General features: G+C 46.0%; 1 protein-coding gene across 4 annotated transcripts in view; it reads right to left on the bottom strand.

The window, feature by feature from the left end:
- TRIM55 (tripartite motif containing 55) overlaps positions 1-21,336 on the bottom strand; it is a 313,681-nt gene that overhangs the window by 48,430 nt on the left and 243,915 nt on the right. For 2 of the 4 annotated variants that reach the window (XM_063923826.1, XM_063923824.1), the window contains exons 8-9: positions 13,643-13,851; positions 4,152-4,430 (exon numbers count right to left, since the gene is read on the bottom strand). In XM_063923826.1, the coding sequence (XP_063779896.1) occupies positions 4,152-4,430; positions 13,643-13,851 (488 nt within the window). Of the gene's footprint in view, positions 1-1,065; positions 1,157-4,151; positions 4,431-13,642; positions 13,852-21,336 lie in introns of all 4 variants that reach the window. The other 2 variants (XM_063923825.1, XM_063923827.1) reach the window with 2 other exon arrangements.

Genomic DNA, 21,336 nt, shown 5'->3' with positions numbered 1-21,336 from the left:
CCTGCCACCACCAACTAAAAACTATAATAATTCTATTGTGCTGGGGCGCCTTCCAGGCTCCCATAACTAATGGAACAGGTGACCAACATTTCAAGGCCCAATCAGTATTTTCATCAGGGTGTAACATTGGCAATAAACCAGGATGCGCTCCTACAGCCAATCATTACCTGATGGCGTATTCTGTGAGGCCACGCCCCCTGTGATACCACTCCTCTTATCTGGGAGCACGCGTGCCTTAGGTGCATGTAAATATAACTATTACCGTTCCCCTATCATGGTGCCCCACCTTTCATTTTCTTCTGGATCCGCCCCTGGCTCCATCCCTCTTTTCTCCCTGATGAAGTTGGGAGGTATGCACTGTAGTTGCTTGTGCCTGGTTCCAGAGTATGTGGGAAAACATACAAGATACGCTCCACATAAAGACGTGTTCAGCTCTGCATCAGGTCTACTATAGGCACACACAGAACGATGACTAAAAACACTAAAAACAGACCCAGATTTGGTGAGGAAGTGGATGGGGTGGTCACCCAGGAACCTTAACACTGGCACAATCATTGCCCCCTGGCTGACTCCTGGCAGCATGGCAATATATTACTTTACGTCTGCTGCCTGGAGACGGTTCTTGCCACGGCCGGCATTATCACGAACATGATGTATTACGCTGATGCGTGTGTGTGTGTGTGTGTGTGTGTGTGTGTGTGTGTGTGTGTGTGTGCATGTGTGTGTGTGTGTGGGGGGGGGTGTCACTACTGGTAGTGTCGTGGATATGACATACTATGCTGCAGTCCCGTTGGTAAAGGGTATACCGTGGTGGTGGCAGGTGTGTGGGATGGCAGATCAATTTTATTGAAGAGAGACCCACAACTTAGGGGCCCCCGTAAGCCTTAGTCTGGCCCTCACTACAAACCTAATAATCAAACTATACACAGTCTACCCAATTACTGACTGGTCAGCTATCACATGTTTTAATGTTATACAGCGTCCAAGCTCATATCCTTTTCACGCTAGTTAGAGACACGATGAAGATGACCTGTTAGTAAATGAATAAAACAAAGTATTTCCTACCCATAATAGTAAGTATCATGTATTGAATTTGATTCCAGAGATGACACAGTATCATAAATAAAGTCAGAATTGATAAGCAGAGTGCTAAGCCCTGTGAGGAAATAAGAAAACATGCTTTTAACATTGACATTAATACAATGCAGGACTACAAGTACCAGCAAACAGACCCAGGGTCCTAGAATACACCCATGTTAATTGTTAATACGACTGGAGACGGATGTGTACAAGATACACTCATGATGGGAAAATGATTTTCAGAGTTGTGTAGCCAGTGGCTTACGTGACGATTTGCTGTGTATGTAAATCAATGAACAGTTGTGTCACTTTGATGCTTTCATGAAAGATGAGCTGCTGTGTTTTTCAGAATTCTCTAACTTTAAGACATGTTAGATAAATTCCTCCAGAAAGTCCACTTGGGAATCCTTCCAGGATAAAATAAATTATAAAGTGTTTCATGGTATTGTTGCGGGGACAGAAATTTACTCTCATTAGCTTGTTGTGAAATGTTACATTATGGGGAGAATTCAAATGTTTGAAAAGTCGGTTGGGTGTCTGTTTTTTCCAACCGACTTTTCAAACAATTGAATATCCCCCTATGAATACACTTGAGTAGTTAGTGGAGAACAGGAATAGCCTAAAAAGTGGGGATGGCCATCGAACATCGATGATACCTAATCAACGATGGTTTGTGACCGATGTCGAATGCTTTTGCCATCGATGGGAGAGAACCAGATGGTTTCCCTCCATCGATGGCACAGCATACACAAATAATTTTGTTTATTTTTTATTTTGCAAGGCGTCGGGACACCGAGCATAGCTCCGCGCCCGACACTGCTAAGCTCCGCCCCCATTTTTTGATTGGTTCGTGGCTGAGCCAGCACATTTCAGTGGTTTCCATCGAGTGGTGCTAACCATCGATGGTTTGCCATAGATGGTTTATGTACCATCAATTGCTATCACCGATAGTGTCATCGATGGCAACCATTGATGGACAGCCCACGATGGCCATCCCTACTAAAAAGGCCTACTTCTGGCCAGTGAGACCATTTATCTGACACATGGAAGAATCTATTTATCACAATGAATATCGTGGGAGCTATGCAAATACCAATATTTCTCACATGTAATAGCTAATGCAGCCAGTTACATTAGTAGCACACCCAGAGCCCGATTCTGGGTCGCACTTAGTTTAAGCGCAACGCCTGATGCCTGCTGCGTACAACGTAGAAACACAATGGTAATGTGTCTACTCATATTTTTGATTCGTACACATCTGTGTGATTGCTCCGCCCCATTCCTCCATTCACGAGAGCAGCTGCCATCATTATCACTGGCATTTACACCTACCCCATGCTAGCTACAGGAGATCCCTCTTAATTTGACATCCTCTTTGTATATGCATGACTCAGAATAGTGTCTCTCCCAGCACACGCATGACACAGACCAACACACCCATAAAACGGTTCTCTTGCGTACATTCGCATTGTTATAACATCCAGTATCCATTCAGAAAGACAGATCCAGCAAAGTTCCCTTAGATTCAGAATAGGACAGATATACACAAAAATGAATAATTTGCATCTGTGCATTTGCTGTATGCAAAATCTCCCCATTTACATCTGTGCACAGAGATATGTCCAACTCAGAATCCGGCCCTTAATCAATGGCTTGCATGATCCTTAGCAGTTAGGGGACTGGGATGGATATGGGACTCAGGGTCTACAGTGTCTAGGTCGACACACATTAGGTCAACACCTATAGGTCGACAGTGACTAGTTTGACACAGGAAATTGGTCGACATGGCCATTAGGTTGACATGAACAAGGTCGACATGGAAAAGGCCGACATGAGCTCTTTAATGTTTTTTTAGTGTCGTTTTCTTCGTAAAGTGATCGGGAACCCCAATTAGTGCACTGTGTCCCCTCGCAGAGTTTGCTTCACTCGCCATGCTTCGGGCACAGGTTACCGTTCCCAATTGTAGTCCACGTGGATCGAAAAGTATGAAAAAGTTCAAAAACTGGGGGGAGGGGGGGAACTCACGTCGACCTTTTTCCATGTCGACCTTGTTCATGTCAACCTAACGGCAGTGTCGACCTATTTCCTGTGTCGACATACTCAATGTCGACCAATAGGTGTCGACCTAGAGTCCGGATACCGACTGGGATACTATTTATGTCCCTCCACTTAACTGACGATTTTTCCCCTTCAAAAGCTTTAACAACATTATTTTTTTTAATTTATTTTATTTAATAAAGTTGAAAAAGTATTTTTTCAAATATTTAAACATTATCTTATGCACATCTGCGGAATGGATCTCCTCATCAAAAACGGGGGAACAGGGTGGGACAACGCAGTTGCATGAAATCTGACCATGCCAGTTAAGTGGTTTTAAGCTGGGTACTTACACACTTTTGATTGGGTGAATGCTTCCGATCAGCAGAGCAACGTGTCCCTAGCTTGACCCTGATGTCATCCTCCTCGCAGCCCTGTACACAGTGTTCTAGAAATAGCTCAGTGTGTACAGGCTTCTATGGGATTGGGAGCTCAGCACAACGAATGTTGAACAGCACATAAGATGTGACCTATAATTCATTTATTGGCTAATGCTCCTGCAACAGACCTGCATACACACCTATACAACTGTCGGCCCGTTCACCTGGTATTGGGTGATTGGACCATGGATTGTTAGGTGTGTCCTAGCTTTACTGTACACTGCCTGGAAGAGGAGCAGGAAAGTGAGAGGGTTATATAAAGATTTACAACCACTGACATTTATTACCCATACAGCTTCTACCAAGATGCCTATTATACCAGTATCTGTAGTATATAAGTAGAAATGATATTAGTAACTCATATTTTTGGCATTGCTAAACTCAATATAAGAAAGCAAATAATAAACATAATTAAATAACATGTTTGCTTTATAAAGTCAACCGAAAGCGAGAGCAGTTTTCACAGTTTGAATTCTATTCTTCATATAGCCATAAAGCAAGGCATTGGTAACATACGGTAGCACTCTTTCCTTTTTATACTAGCACAGCGGGGTCATAGCACACAAATACAACATGTAATGTATCATCACTGACCTGCGGGATATCTGCAGATGAGCTGGTTTCCTTACCAGCCACTGCCACATGATCCTTTAGGGTTCCTGCTGCTGGGTCAACTTTCCTTACAGTCATTTCCTTGGGAACGGAAGGACCTACTTGACCCATAGCATCACTCAACAGGACCTTGTTTGGTTTGAATTGTTGCTGTACTTGGCTCTTATACCAGGAAGGGTAAAACAAGTTATCTGGGGTTTCCGCAGCAGTGAGCACTTGAACATTAGGAGTCTGTTGAATACCAGTTGGCTCAACACCACCCTTTATCAGGACAGATAAAATAAAAAGTATTGTTATCTTCTGGTATGCGACTGTCCGTCGTCTGTACACTGTGCACGCATTCAGATTCAGCTTATAAGGTAATGGAGCACAGAGCAAGCACCGTCCGAAGATAATAATGAGTTATGTTATTGATGAAGATTAAGAGCTAAACTGTAGTGCAGCTTAGAGCAAGGTTGGTTTTCAAAAATTGCATTAGATGCAAGAGGGTCACAAGCAGACACGAGAAAGAGACAGTGATAAAGCTCAACACAGATGATCACACAGTGGAGCAAACATGTATCTAGCACAATAACATGCAATGTATAGCGAGCTCAGAAAAAGAATGTGGTGAGGGAGACAATGGGATAACAAGCTGTGAAAAGCCCTAGGCTAGGCTAAATAAGTCTTCTTGTTTACATAGGGTTCAGTGTCGCCTGTAATTATGGACCGTACAACATGTGTGAGACATCGAGTACATAGTCAAACGCACGGGGAAGGGGGGGGGGAGGAAGATGATGGGTTCAGATGCCCAGGAGCCCCTCTTCCCCACAGCCTGGCCAGCAGCCACTACAGACATGTGGTCAGGTGAGGCAGAGTCTCTACTGTCATGCTCCAGTATACTCCAAAAATTATGTGAAAAATACAAAGAAGATATTATAAATATCTTCTTTGTATTATTCTAATAATTTTTATAATCAAAACTAGAGTATGACAGGTGAGGCAGTGCCTCCCTGCCTACCTTGCTGGCACATCTCTGATCAAAATTCACACAATTTCCAGAAATATGCACCTTTGTATAATGTCTACATGAACCCTCAAGTTCATATATGTATGCGTAAATCTGACTCTGATACTAGCCAGTGGTTCCCCAGCCATTTATGTTACCGCACGTCACTGTTACATGCAGTATAAAGGGTGGAGGGTGGAGCTGCTGCATATGCCCAGTGGCACATTTTCCTACCAAGTCTGCTGTGTGTGTGTGTGTGTGTGTGTGTGTGTGTGTGTGTGTGTGTGTGTGTGTGTGTGTGTGTATCTGAGTGCTCAATCATTTCACGAGAAATTGAATCTGGTAAGTGGCTTACCATGATCATTGGACCTGCATACAGTATGTCTGAAGTACTGTATTACATAAACTGCAACTAGTTTGAGGCATACTATAGCCTAGGGGTGGGCAAAATACGGCCCGCGGGCCGGATGCGGCCCGCAAACCGATCCTGCCCGGCCCACTGCCTCCCACCAGCAAGTAATGACAAGCAGCCCGACCGGCTGAGCTGCTTGTCATTGCTCTGCACTGCAGTACCTCCTAGCTGCCGGCGGCGCCTCTCTCCCCTGCTGCGTTGTAGCAGCCTCCTCCTCCTGTCCACAGTGACAACAGCTGTGTTCAGCCAAAAAGGGGGCGGAGCTATGTGCCGATGATTGGGCGGGGCTACACGGGAACTCAGGGGACGGAGCTACACGGGACAGGAGGCAGACTGGTACAGATCCATCCTTCCTGCCACTGCCAGCCAGATCAGTAAGTAAATGGGAAAAGTGAAAGAAAGTGTGTGTGTGTGTGTGTGTGTGTGTGTGTGTGTGTGTGTGTGTGTGCGTGTGTGTGTGTGTGTGAGAGAGTGTGTGTGTGATAGTGTGTGTATATTTGTGTGTGCGGGCAGTGGCGTCAGACTTTTTTAGGTTGCGGGGAGAGGACTTTAGCTCTCGCTGTACCATCCCCTCCTGTGTTCTGTCACCATGTCACCCCCGTGTTCTGTCACGTGTCACCCCCCCATGTTCTGTCACCGTGTCACCCCCGTGTTCTGTCACAGTGTCACACCCCCCGTGTTCTGTCACTGTCACTCCCCCCGTGTTCTGTCACTGTGTCACACACCCCGTGTTCTGTCACTGTCACCCCCCGCCGTGTTCTGTCACTGTCAACCCCACCGTGTTCTGTCACCGTGTCGCCCAGAGGCATCACCCGGAGCGCACTCTGTACTATTACACCCCCCCCCTCCCCCCACTTGGGCCGCGTGGCGCCCGAAAAGGGGGTGTGGCCTAATTTTGAAGGGTCGTGGCCTGGAGGGTCTTTTCTCTTTCGCTCCGGGGGCATGTCCAGCTTCCCCAAAGATGCTGGCTGACCCCGGAGACTGGACTGTGTGTGTGCCGGCTCTTATCTGTGACAGGAGCCGAGTGCTGCAGGAGATTATCTCACTGCAGCACTCGGCTCCTGTCACAGCAGAAGAGCTGGCACTTTGGTGTCACCCCGACCGAGGGGGACACCCGATTGCCGGTCGCACCCCCCGCACCCGCCTTCTGACACCACTGGCGTCACCCCCCATGTTCTGTCACTGTGTCACCCCCACCGTGTTCTGTCACTGTGTCACACCCCCCGTGTTCTGTCACTGTGTCACCTCCACCATGTTCTGTCACTGTGTCACACCCCCCGTGTTCTATCACTGTGTCACACCTTTCCCCAGGGGCTATAAGACACTGGATAATTTGCTTGCTGCGCAATAATTATCCTAAATAAAATGTTAATGTGTAAAAGGGGGCTCTACCTGCTGTAATGTGTAAAAGGGGGCTCTACCTGCCGTAATGTGTGTAAAAGGGGACTCTACCTGCCGTAATGTGTGTAAAAGGGGGCTCTACCTGCCGTAATGTGTGTAAAAGGGGACTCTACCTGCCGTAATGTGTGTAAAAGGGGGCTCTACCTGCCGTAATGTGTGTAAAAGGGGGCTCTACCTGCCGTAATGTGTGTAAAAGGGGGCTCTACCTGCTGTAATGTGTGTAAAAGGGGACTCTACCTGCCGTAATGTGTGTAAAAGGGGGCTCTACCTGGTGTAATGTGTGTAAGTGGCGCTGTGTGGCACAATTTGAATAATGGAGACTATTGTGCAGCCTTATATGAATCTGTATTATTTTTTGCCCACACCTCTTCCACATGAAGCCACGTCCCTATATTTTTGTCAAGTGGGGGGAGCTGCTATTTTGTTTGTGGCCCTCGGATACTGACAGGAAATGTGAAATGGCCCCTCAGCTGAAATAATTGCCCACCCCTGCTATAGCCTGTTACATGCATTGGCGTTTCCATAATGGGTGCAGTGTGTACACGGGCCCCTGGATCCAGGGGGGGCTCACACCGCACACATTACACCCAGATTTTAACACTTACCTTTCCGGAGTCCAGCATCGGGTGCTGCTGTTGCGGTGAAAATCGTTGCCAAAATGGCCACCGCGCATACGCAGTAGCCAAATTGGTCTCTAGAACATGGCTGGCACCATGTTTCCGAGACCTGTGCATGCGCAGTAGACTCCGGCACTATGCAGGAGACTACTGCGCTGTGCAGAGGAGGGGACCCACCCGGAGGTGCACATGGGCCCCCTCCTCTGTTAAAGCACCCCTGGTTACATCTCTATTATGCATCCTATATGGGCTGGCAACAAAAGCTCTAAATTAAACATTTGGAACCCCTCCTCCAGAAATCCTGCATTTGCCTCTGCAGTATGCTCTCATGTGTCAGACAATTACTAAAGGGAAAGAAGGACATAATTATTATTATTTTAAATGTTGCTAGACTCAAAAAATATATACCCCACTTCATTACACTTTACACAGCTTGGCGATGCAGGGTAATCTATAGGTGGAAAGTAAAGCTTCCCATACATAGCCTAGGCACTAAGTGGTATAAATGGGTTATACTGTGGGTTTAGGAACACATACGGGTACATTTAATTAGTGATGACTTACAGCCACTGCTTCTTGGAGTGTATAAGTAGGAAAATGAAAACAGGAATAGTGGAGCTTATTCAGCACGGATCGCAAAACTGCTAAAAATCTGCGATCAAATAGGTGCCGGCCAGAAAGAAAGAAATAATTGCCCATTGCATTTCCTCACCTAAGCGCTGGCTTTCTGTCAATCAAAATGCGACCGCATTGAAGTACAATGCATTTGCAGGATAAATTGCAAATCGCTGTTGCGCACGCACAATGCAAACACTACACATGCGCAGTCATTTGATAATCGGCCGGATTGCATTTTCTCAATTTTGCGATCCGAGCTAAATGAGGTCTAGTATACAGAAAAAATCCGATGTGCAATTTAGTAAATTTACCACATAATGGGGGTCATTCCGAGTTGTTCGTTTGTTATATTTTTCTCGCAACGGAGCGATTAGTCGCTAATGCGCATGCGCAATGTTCGCACTGCGACTGCGCCAAGTAAATTTGCTATGCAGTTAGGTATTTTACTCGCGACATTACGAGGTTTTTTCTTCGTTCTGGTGATCGTAATGTGATTGACAGGAAGTGGGTGTTTCTGGGCGGAAACTGGCCGTTTTATGGGTGTGTGCGAAAAAACGCTACAGTTTCTGGGAAAAACGCGGGAGTGGCTGGAGAAACGGAGGAGTGTCTGGCCGAACGCTGGGAGTGTTTGTGACGTCAAACCAGGAACGAAACTGACTGAACTGATCGCAGTTGCCGAGTAAGTGTGGAGCTACTCAGAAACTGCTAAGAAGTGTCTATTCGCAATTTTGCTAATCTTTTGTTCGCAATTTTGATAAGCTAAGATTCACTCCCAGTAGGCGGCGGCTTAGCATGTGCAAAGCTGCTAAAAGCAGCTTGCGAGCGAACAACTCGGAATGAGGGCCAATGTCACCAATACGACCACATTTCCCAACTCTCCTGAATTTAATCTGGAAGATCTGGATCATATGCAGTGTTTTGCATCCATTTTTATTAGTAAATAAATAATTTTCACCTAACTGTCCTAATAATAGGTCAGTAAAATAGCAGTGTATGGGCTCCATAACAATAACATAGATAAATGGAAATCCACTTTTTATTTTTTAATGAAATAAAACATTCCATACAAGCTATTTAAAAAAAACACACACACACACACACACACACACACACACACACACACACACACACACACACACACACACACACACACACACACACACACACACACACACACACACACACACACACACACACACACACACACACACACACACAGAGTCACACACTAAGCAAATATATTGAAAACATATCTTTGGTGAGTCACATATTGGGATTCAAAACATGGGTAATGTATTCACACCTCTGACGGCGGGGGTAAAAGGGCCAGAGCCAAACCATGGTACTTTATTGGCTGTAAACTCACAGAGTGAATTTCAATTATTATTATTTTTTTTTAATGTGGATCCTGCCTGGTTCTTTTAGTATTGATGACTGCAAGTAGCCATTAAAGTTCCCTAAGCTAATGTTGGAACTTTTAAATAGGCTGACCATATTAGCCCTTTAAACTGGGACACTCACGAATTACACAGGTTCTGTGGCTGGCTGACTTCAAGCCTGCATGTCACCTGGTTATAATCAGCCACAGAACCTGTGTAATTCATGAGTGTCCCAGTTTAAAGGGCTAATATGGTCAGCGTAATTTTATACAGGTTAATTTTCATACTAGCCTCACCCGCAAAGCACTCCCGCTATTTTGCATGACTGCTTGCATTAATTGCCCACAATGCATTCCACAATAGTCTCACATTATTAATTGGTACTTAGCTTTTAATTAATGATTAAACCACCGACTTTCCCCAGTTTATTACTACACGTGCAATCCTACTAATGGAATGAACAAATAACACATTATTTTTGTGAGTAATGGAGACTTATTTATTTGAAAGATTCTTGCCATGATGTATTATGCTGATACCACAACTGGAAGACTGAAGAATCATATATAATACTCTCCCAGAACAAACCCCTGATGCTGACTTGGATACATTTACAGTGTAAATTACTTTGATACACTCTGAAAGCTACAGGCAGAAATATTCACGCCCCTATGAGTTTATATCAGGTATTCAGCATATGTCACATACACTTATCCACATGTTTTTAACAATTCCCCATTCTGCAAAAATACAGGAAGTTAAAAATCCCAGACTTGCTGATTCCAAACATTTGTTGGTTGAAATGGTCAAATTGAGGATTTCCAACATGTTGGATTTCCCGAATCCCCTAACCCAGGCATTGGCAGAATGGGGGAATTGTCCCGATATCTGCCTGATGTATGGGCACTTCCCTGTCCTGTCCCTGCACGTCTAATGCTGTTGTGTCAGATTATGTAAATCTTCAAAGGCAGGTATGTAACCTACTTGTTTCCTGGGCATAAGGGGCCTGATTCATTAACTTCAGCAAAGTCTCAATGTTTGATCATTTGTGCATGCGCTGGACCCATACTGTGCATGTGCGATGTGGAGCTATGACGTCTGTCACACTACGGCTTCAGGCTGTCAGTAATTGACAGTCTGAATTTGCTTGGCGGAGCCGACAGCCTCCATTTCCATAAATGGAGGTGTGTTTTTGCTGTCGGCCAGCTTGCACGACCCCATGGGCCAGGCAGCCTATCGATAGTGTCACGTATGATCCTAGAACGCAGCTCAGATCAGCAATGCATGCAGGAGGCGTGCTGCATTACCATATTACTGCTATCGCTGCTGCTTCCATATAAGCAGTAACGATAACTTCTCCGTTTAGAGCTAATTTGCCTATTTAATGGTACGCATACGGGATACGTCAAACTCAGCATCAACCCCAAACTGTCTGATGGTTAATCTGTCATTTTGCTTCTGTACAGGAAAGAGAATCAAAGTTTGCACATTTCACAGTAAAATATTAATATTCATAAGCTGTCCAGGACAAACATGAATTAGGTTATTCACAAATGATAATGATTACTAATTAATTAATGCCAGTTCAGTAATGTTCCTTCCATCATTAATGTCATTCACACCATCAAGTTTGAGCAGCTGTTAGGCATGGCTGTTTAAGAGACATGCGGAAATAAACGTTATAACAAAACAGCAAATAGTCAAAATTTACAGACACAATAAAGGTCATTTCGTTCTGTAAAACTGAAACAAGCGACAAATACTCTTTACACAAAATATTGGTATGGATCTCTGTAGGATGTGATTCTAGCTATTCTGTAGCTCATCCCTTGTAGTAACTACGGTAAGTATTTGTGCATAACTGATGGGCGCTTCAGAAACATTTTCATTTTTAAGCATTAGATCCTTGATGAAAGTGAAAACCAATTATTAAGACTTTTCAATGGATAAAATAGGTAAAATGAATATACTGTGTTGCCTCCAACTGTTGCTGCTTGCAGTTGCCTCACTCATACCTTCTATACAGGACAAGTGAAGGTGTTGCCCATAACAACCAATCAGATTTGAGTTACCACACCACTCTATAGAATGTACCAGTTAAATGATAGCTAGAATCTGATTGGTTGCTATAGGCAACACCCCCACTTGTCCTCTTTAGAAGGTTTGATAACTGTCACCCTAACTTGCTTCGTTATAGACACATATCAGTCCCTTGTATAATCCTATCAAACTACAAATTGTTTTGCTGAATCCTACAAAGCACAGCATGATTAGCTAAAATGATCAAGCCTCTCCATTACCTGCATTGACTTTTGAAAAAGACGCATTCATTGGGCAGTACAGATGGTGTAATGGTTAGGATTACTGCTTCACAGTAGGTGCTGTCATGGGTTCATGGCCCTAACTGTGTGGAATTTGTATATTCTCCCCATGCTTGCATGGGTTTCTTCTTACAATCCAGAAATATGCAGTACTGGTAGGTTAACTGGTTCCCGACAAAAAATGAACCCTAGTGTGTAAGTGTGGGCATGTACATATGTTAAGGGCACGTGGGCCAAGTGGTTTTTATCTGCTTCCAAAATTCTATGTTTCTAAAGGGCCCTACACATTTGTCGATCCGCCGCCGAGCTGCCCGACGGCGGATATGGCCGACGGGCGACCCGGCGGCAGGGGAGGCAGTGACGGGGGAGTGAAGTTTCTTCACTCCCCCCATCACCCGGCTCCATAGCACTGCATGCTAATATGGACGAGATTGTGCATATTGGCCTGCATGCATAAGCGACGTGGCACCAACGATGAACGAGCGCGGTGCCGCGCATCGTTCATCGTTGGTGTCTACACACAGAACGATATGAACGAGTTCTTGTTCATTAATGAACGAGAACGTTCATATTGTTCTGTTTTATCTGCCAGTGTGTAGGGCCCTTTAGTTTCATTGATCACTGGGGTTACATACCTTGATTGATATTTATACTTTTTAATTCTAATGGATGACAATTATGATTGCAGATTTCTGGTTTGCTGTCAGGGCCAGACTACGGTTTGAGGGACCCCAGGGGCAACTAAGTTGTAAGGTCCCCTTCCAATAAAATTGCCCCTTCCCTTGCCTACTCTAGTATGGCCACAGCACACCCCCTGTATGCTGCACAGTGCACCTACCCTCAAACCCCATCTCTGAGCTGTATGCAATCAGTGCATGCAGAACATTGAGCTGTGGCAGCCCCTGCCAATTACTGGGTCAAACTGACCCTCTATGGGCCCCCCATGTGTGGGGGCCCATGGGCAACCACCTCTGTCACCCCCCATTAATCCACCCCAGTTTGCAGTATAAGAACATTAACTAATAAAGAACACTTTTACTGTTCATCAGTGGTGGCTCTTACCGTGGCGGAGAAGGGGGTTGCCGGGTCACTTTGTCCCCACCGCCGGCTGCCCCCAGCACCTGTTTAATGTAGTTGAAAGACGCCGGGACCAGCTCATGTGCAGTAGAGGCAACGGTACTGCGCATGTGCAAAACACCCCGACTTAAATGGACGGCATCAGCTGCAGTCCATAGAAACCAGCTAGGACTGCCCGGAAGGCAGAGAGGGGGCTGCAGTCCTGGGTCATAGGTTAAATCCGCCACTGCTGCTCATTATTATTATTAGTTTATTATGCTAAATGACAGTACAATAACATTGTGCATGGCACCATTTGCTGCAGAGAAATTGCATTTGCCTACTCAACAAGACTTTGCAAAAAGCTTTATGTCAACTCAAATTGTTGAAGATAATATTTTTAAACATATAATGATTGTGTTGAGGCACTGATCCATTTTACACTTCTCTTCTAATATTGTTTCCTAATTTCTCTTCTAATATTGTTTCCTAAATGTTAGTTATTTCCATTCCCTTACTGTACATGAAACATCACAGTATACTGTATTTCTTGTTATTTAATAGTTTTAACTAGCATTTCATAGGTAGAGCCACTGAAATCTTAGTACGTTTAATAATGCAGTAATAATTGAGAAACAGAAATAAACAATTACATTATTAGTTTTACACTGTTTAAATTACTTGTGGGACGGGGGAACTGTGATCTGGCAGATCTGCTGCCTCAGATTGGGTTTGTTCCTCAGTGGAGCTTGTGGTTGTTGTTGTGGTCTCAGGTGTAGACAGAGGATTAGGAGTCATTTGCTCTGATGGGTCCTCTTCACCAGAAGACTCCGTATGAACGTCCTCAGCATCCTCACCTTCTCCTGCTTCCTCTTCCTCCTCTTCATCTTCTGTGTAATGAGTAAAGAGAAAGTATGAATGAGTCAAGTGTTGTCTAACACAGTCTATTGCTGCCTAGTGTCTGCATCAAAGCTAATTAGAAAATTGTTCCTGAATATGTACAGAGTGCAGACACGTGCCAACAATTTGGAAATACACCATAGAGTTAAGGGTAAATAAAATTATGTCACATTTTAAATAGTGATGAGCGGGTTCGGTTTCACGGAAACCGAACCCCCCCCCCCAAACTTCACCCTTTTTACACGGGTCCGAGCCATACTCGGATTCTCCCGTATGGCTCGGGTAACCCAAGCGCGCCCGAACGTCATCATCCCGCTGTCGGATTCTTGCGAGATTCGGATTCTATATAAGCAGCTGCGCGTCGCCGCCATTTTCACTCGTGCATTGCAAATGTTAGGGAGAGGACGTGGCAGGCGTCCTCTCCGTTATTGTTGAATTTGATTGTGCATTATTGCTTAATTCATTGTGAGGAGGACTGGGGAGCAGCTGTATAATATAGGAGGAGTACAGTGCAGAGTTTTGCTGATCAGTGACCACCAGTTATCCGTTCTCTGCCTGAAAAAAAACGCTCCATATCTGTGCTCAGTGTGCTGCATATATCTGTGCTCACACTGCTTAATTGTGGGGACTGGGGAGCAGCTGTATTATATAGCAGGAGTACAGTGCAGAGTTTTGCTGACAGTGACCACCAGTATACGTTGTCTGCCTGAAAAACACTCCATATCTGTGCTCAGTGTGCTGCTTTATTTTAATGTGGGGACTGGGGACCACCAGTATAATTAATATTATATAGGAGGAGTACAGTGCAAAGTTTTGCTGACAGTGACCACCATTATACGTTGTCTGCCTGAAAAACACTCCATATCTGTGCTCAGTGTGCTGCTTTATTGTGGGGACTGGGGAGTCGGGACCACCAGTATAATATTATATAGGAGGAGTACAGTGCAGAGTTTTGCTGACACAGTGACCACCAGTATACTATATATAGCAGTACGGTATGGAAGGCCACTGCTGTACCTACCTCTGTGTCGTCATTAAGTATACTATCCATCTACATTCTATACCTGTGGTGCATTTTAGTTTTGCAGTTTGCTGACACAGTGATCACCAGTATACTATATATAGCAGTACGGTACGGAAGGCCACTGCTGTACCTACCTCTGTGTCGTCATTAAGTATACTATCCATCTACATTCTATACCTGTGGTGCATTTTAGTTTTGCAGTTTGCTGACACAGTGACCACCAGTATACTATATATAGCAGTACGGTACGGAAGGCCACTGCTGTACCTACCTCTGTGTCGTCATTAAGTATACTATCCATCTACATTCTATACCTGTGGTGCATTTTAGTTGTGCGCAGTATATATAGTAGTAGGCCATTGCTATTGATACTGGCATATAATTCCACACATTAAAATATGGAGAACAAAAATGTGGAGGTTAAAATAGGGAAAGATCAAGATCCACTTCCACCTCATGCTGAAGCTGCTGCCACTAGTCATGGCCGAGACGATGAAATGCCATCAACGTCGTCTGCCAAGGCCGATGCCCAATGTCATAGTAGAGAGCATGTAAAATCCAAAAAACAAAAGTTCAGTAAAATGACCCAAAAATCAAAACTAAAAGCGTCTGAGGAGAAGCGTAAACTTGCCAATATGCCATTTACGACACGGAGTGGCAAGGAACGGCTGAAGCCCTGGCCTATGTTCATGGCTAGTGGTTCAGCTTCACATGAGGATGGAAGCACTCATCCTCTCGCTAGAAAAAAGAAAAGACTTAAGCTGGCAAAAGCACAGCAAAGAACTGTGCGTTCTTCTAAATCACAAATCCCCAAGGAGAGTCCAATTGTGTCGGTTGCGATGCCTGACCTTCCCAACACTGGACGGGAAGAGCTTGCGCCTTCCACCATTTGCACGCCCCCTGCAAGTGCTGGAAGGAGCACCCGCAGTCCAGTTCCTGATAGTCAAATTGAAGATGTCACTGTTGAAGTACACCAGGATGAGGATATGGGTGTTGCTGGCGCTGGGGAGGAAATTGACAAGGAGGATTCTGATGGTGAGGTGGTTTGTTTAAGTCAGGCACCCGGGGAGACACCTGTTGTCCGTGGGACGAATATGGCCATTGACATGCCTGGTCAAAATACAAAAAAAATCAGCTCTTCGGTGTGGAATTATTTCAACACAAATGCGGACAACAGGTGTCAAGCCATGTGTTGCCTTTGTCAAGCTGTAATAAGTAGGGGTAAGGACGTTAACCACCTCGGAACATCCTCCCTTATACGTCACCAGCAGCGCATTCATCATAAGTCAGTGACAAGTTCAAAAACTTTGGGTGACAGCGGAAGCAGTCCACTGACCACTAAATCCCTTCCTCTTGTAACCAAGCTCCTGCAAACCACACCACCAACTCCCTCAGTGTCAATTTCCTCCTTACCCAGGAAAGCCAATAGTCCTGCAGGCCATGTCACTGGCAAGTCTGACGAGTCCTCTCCTGCCTGGGATTCCTCCGATGCATCCTTGAGTGTAATGCCTACTGCTGCTGGCGCTGCTGTTGTAGCTGCTGGGAGTCGATCGTCATCCCAGAGGGGAAGTCGGAAGACCACTTGTACTACTTCCAGTAAGCAATTGACTGTCCAACAGTCCTTTGCGAGGAAGATGAAATATCACAGCAGTCATCCTGCTGCAAAGCAGATAACTCAGGCCTTGGCAGCCTGGGCGGTGAGAAACGTGGTTCCGGTACCCACCGTTAATTCAGAGGCAACTAGAGACTTGATTGAGGTACTGTGTCCCCGGTACCAAATACCATCTAGGTTCCATTTCTCTAGGCAGGCGATACCGAAAATGTACACAGACCTCAGAAAAAGACTCACCAGTGTCCTAAAAATGCAGTTGTACCCAATGTCCACTTAACCACGGACATGTGGACAAGTGGAGCAGGGCAGACTCAGGACTATATGACTGTGACAGCCCACTGGGTAGATGTATTGCCTCCCGCAGCAAGAACAGCAGCGGCGGCACCAGTAGCAGCATCTCGCAAATGCCAACTCGTTCCTAGGCAGGCTACGCTTTGTATCACCGCTTTCCAGAAGAGGCACACAGCTGACAACCTCTTACGGAAACTGAGGAAGATCATCGCAGAATGGCTTACCCCAATTGGACTCTCCTGGGGATTTGTGACATCGGACAACGCCACCAATATTGTGCGTGCATTACATCTGGGCAAATTCCAGCACGTCCCATGTTTTGCACATACATTGAATTTGGTGGTGCAGAATTATTTAAAAAACGACAGGTGCGTGCAAGAGATGCTGTCGGTGGCCCGAAGAATTGCGGGCCACTTTCGGCATTCAGCCACCGCGTACAGAAGACTGGAGCACCACCACACAATCCTGAACCTGCACTGCCATCATCTGAAGCAAGAGGTGGTAACGAGGTGGAATTCAACCCTCTATATGCTTCAGAGGATGGAGGAGCAGCAAAAGGCCATTCAACCTATACATCTGCCTACGATATAGGCAAAGAAGGGAGAATGCACCTGACTCAAGCGCAGTGGAGAATGATTTCAACGTTGTGCAAGGTTCTGCAACCCTTTGAACTTGCCACACGTGAAGTCAGTTCAGACACTGCCAGCCTGAGTCAGGTCATTCCCCTCATCAGGCTTTTGCAGAAGAAGCTGGAGACATTGAAGGAGGAGCTAAAACAGAGCGATTCCGCTAGGCATGTGGGACTTGTGGATGGAGCCCTTAATTCGCTTAACCAGGATTCACGGGTGGTCAATCTGTTGAAATCAGAGCACTACATTTTGGCCACCGTGCTCGATCCTAGATTTAAAACCTACGTTGTATCTCTCTTTCCGGCAGACACAAGTCTGCAGAGGTTCAAAGACCTGCTGGTGAGAAAATTGTCAAGTCAAGCGGAACGTGACCCGTCAACATCTCCTCCTTCACATTCTCCCGCAACTGGGGGTGCGAGGAAAAGGCTAAGAATTCCGAGCCCACCCGCTGGCGGTGATGCAGGGCAGTCTGGAGCGAGTGCTGACATCTGGTCCGGACTGAAGGACCTGCCAACGATTACTGACATGTCGTCTACTGTCACTTCATATGATTCTCTCACCATTGAAAGAATGGTGGAGGATTATATGAGTGACCGCATCCAAGTAGGCACGTCACACAGTCCGTACTTATACTGGCAGGAAAAAGAGGCAATTTGGAGGCCCTTGCACAAACTGGCTTTATTCTACCTAAGTTGCCCTCCCTCCAGTGTGTACTCCGAAAGAGTGTTTAGTGCAGCCGCTCACCTTGTCAGCAATCGGCGTACGAGGTTACTTCCAGAAAATGTGGAGAAGATGATGTTCATCAAAATGAATTATAATCAATTCCTCCGTGGAGACATTCACCAGCAGCAATTGCCTCCACAAAGTACACAGGGACCTGAGATGGTGGATTCCAGTGGGGACAAATTAATAATCTGTGAGGAGGGGGATGTACACAGTGAAAGGGGTGAGGAATCGGAGGATGATGATGAGTTGGACATCTTGCCTCTGTAGAGCCAGTTTGTGCAAGGAGAGATTGATTGCTTCTTTTTTTGGTGGGGGCCCAAACCAACCAGTCATTTCAGTCACAGTCGTGTGGCAGACCCTGTCGCTGAAATGATGGGTTCGTTAAAGTGTGCATGTCCTGTTTATACAACATAAGGGTGGGTGGGAGGACCCAAGGACAATTCCATCTTGCACCTCTTTTTTCTTTCATTTTTCTTTGCATCATGTGCTGTTTGGGGACAATTTTTTTGAAGTGCCATCCTGCCTGACACTGCAGTGCCACTCCTAGATGGGCCAGGTCTTTGTGTCGGCCACTTGTGTCGCTTAGCTTAGTCACACAGCGACCTTGGTGCGCCTCTTTTTTTCTTTGCATCATGTGCTGTTTGGGGACAATTTTTTTGAAGGGCCATCGTGCCTGACACTGCAGTGCCACTCCTAGATGGGCCAGGTGTTTGTGTCGGCCACTTGTGTCGCTTAGCTTAGTCACACAGCGACCTTGGTGCACCTCTTTTTTTCTTTGCATCATGTGCTGTTTGGGGATAATTTTTTTGAAGTGCCATCATGCCTGACACTGCAGTGCCACTCCTAGATGGGCCAGGTGTTTGTGTCGGACACAGCTTAGCTTAGCCATCCAGCGACCTCGGTGCAAATTTTAGGACTAAAAATAATATTGTGAGGTGTGAGGTATTCAGAATAGACTGGAAATGAGTGGAAATTATTGTTATTGAGGTTAATAATACTATGGGATCAAAATGACCCCCAAATTCTATGATTTAAGCTGTTTTTTAGGGTTTTTTGAAAAAAACACCCGAATCCAAAACACACCCGAATCCGACAAAAAAATTTCGGTGAGGTTTTGCCAAAACGCGTCCGAATCCAAAACACGGCCGCGGAACCGAATCCAAAACCAAAACACAAAACCCGAAAAATGTACGGTGCACATCACTAATTTTAAAGGTGTAGATTATGAAATTTTTGACTGTTGTCTTTATGTAGTACCATAGCACCTGCTACTCTACTTCTCACAATAGGGCATACTTGCCTACTCTCCCAGAATGACCGGGAGGCTCCCGAAAATTGGGTGACCCTCCTGGCCAACCCCCCCCCCCCGGAAGAGTAGGCAAGTCTACCGATTTATGTAGTCCCAAGTGGGCGGTCAGGGCAGTCGATGACGCGATTCTTGTTGAATTGCGTCATCATAGCCACGCCCCGTGCATCATAATGCCGGTAATATCGGCATTACAGAGCGGGGGCGTGGCTTAAATTACATGACACCGCAACCACGCCCATGCCCCACCTCCACCCACCTCTGCTCCGTCCCCACCTACCCCTTCTGCTCATCATTGCCCTGCCCCGCCCCCCCCCCCCCACCCCCCCGCTGAGCCAACCTGGCTGCTCTCTCCCGAAGAGAGCAGCCAGAAAGTCGGTAAGTATGCAATAGGGCCTTGATATTCATATTAAGTTGTATTACTACAGCATATAAATAGGCTTACCATACTATCCCTTTAAACTGGAATACTAATGAATTACACAGGATCTGTTGCTGGCTGACTTCTAGCCAGCATTTCACTTGGTTTTAAACAGCCACAGAACCTGTGTAATCCATGAGCATTCTAGTTTAAAGCGATGGTATGGTAAGTCTATATATACACAGCAATGTCTAATTGTTACTAGTTTTATAATGACAGTATTTTCTGCATGGCACATAGATTTATGTGTGTGGCCCTGAGAAGATCACGTATAACAGACCCAGTAGTACAAGTAGAAAAAATGTGTTATAGGTAGTGTGTGCGTGCGCCGAAAAAATGGGTGTGGCCAATGAAAATGGGCGTGTGATACACAAATGGGGGGTCCCAGATACACATATGACCCCAAAAGTCCCAGATGCACGTTGCCCCACAGTGCCAGATATACATTGCCCCAGAGTGCCAGATACACAAATGCCCCCACAGTGCCAGAAACACAAATGCCCCCACAGTGCCAGATACACAAATGCCCCCACAGTGCCAGATATACATTGTCCCAGAGTGCCAGATACACAAATGCCCCCACAGTGCCAGATAACAAATATGCCCACAGTGCCAGATACACAAATACCCCCACAGTGCCAGATACACATTGCCCCACAGTGCCAGATACACAAATGCCCCCACAGTGCCAGATATAAAATGCCCCACAGTGCCCAATTCACAAATGCCCCCACAGTGCCAGATATATATTGCCCCACAGTGCCAGATACACAAATGCCCCCATAGTGTCAGATACACAAATGTCCCCACAGTGCCAGATATACATTGCCCCACAGTGCCAGATACACAAATGCCCCCACAGTGTCAGATATACATTGCCCCACAGTGGCAGATACACAAATGCCCCCCACAGTGTCAGATATACATTGCCCCACAGTGACAGATACACAAATGCCCCCCACAGTGCCAGATATACATTGCCCCAGTGCCAGATATACAAATGCTCCCCAGTGCCAGATACACAAATGCCCCCACAGGGCCAGATACACAAATGCCTCTACAGTGCCAGATATACATTGCCCCACAGTGGCAGATATACATTGTCCCAGAGTGCCCCCCCCCCCCCCCTGCTCACCGCTGCCTCGGTTGCTGAATCACGCTGGCTGCTATGTAAGGGGAGGAGAGCGCAGCGCTTCTCCTGCCCCTAAATGCTCTTGAAGTGCGGTCTCCGCAGCTCTGGCAGCGGGTAACTCAAATGAGGCACCAGTTCATTAGCCAATCAGAGCTCGCTGACCGGAAGCCAATCAGGAGCCGTGGCTGCTGGTCCATGAGCTCTGATTGGCTAGCAAACCGGTGCCTTATTGAGATTTCCTCCCCGCCGCCACAGCCGCTGGAGACCGCAGGACATAACAGAGAATTGAGGGGCAGGTGCTGCACTGAGCTCTCCTCCCCTCACACAGCAGGCA

This window comes from Pseudophryne corroboree, chromosome 5, assembly GCF_028390025.1.
Source record: "Pseudophryne corroboree isolate aPseCor3 chromosome 5, aPseCor3.hap2, whole genome shotgun sequence".
NCBI classification, from domain to species: domain Eukaryota; kingdom Metazoa; phylum Chordata; class Amphibia; order Anura; family Myobatrachidae; genus Pseudophryne; species Pseudophryne corroboree.
The sequence above is the reverse complement of the archived record's forward strand: the minus strand, read 5'-3'. Positions and strand labels throughout refer to the sequence as shown.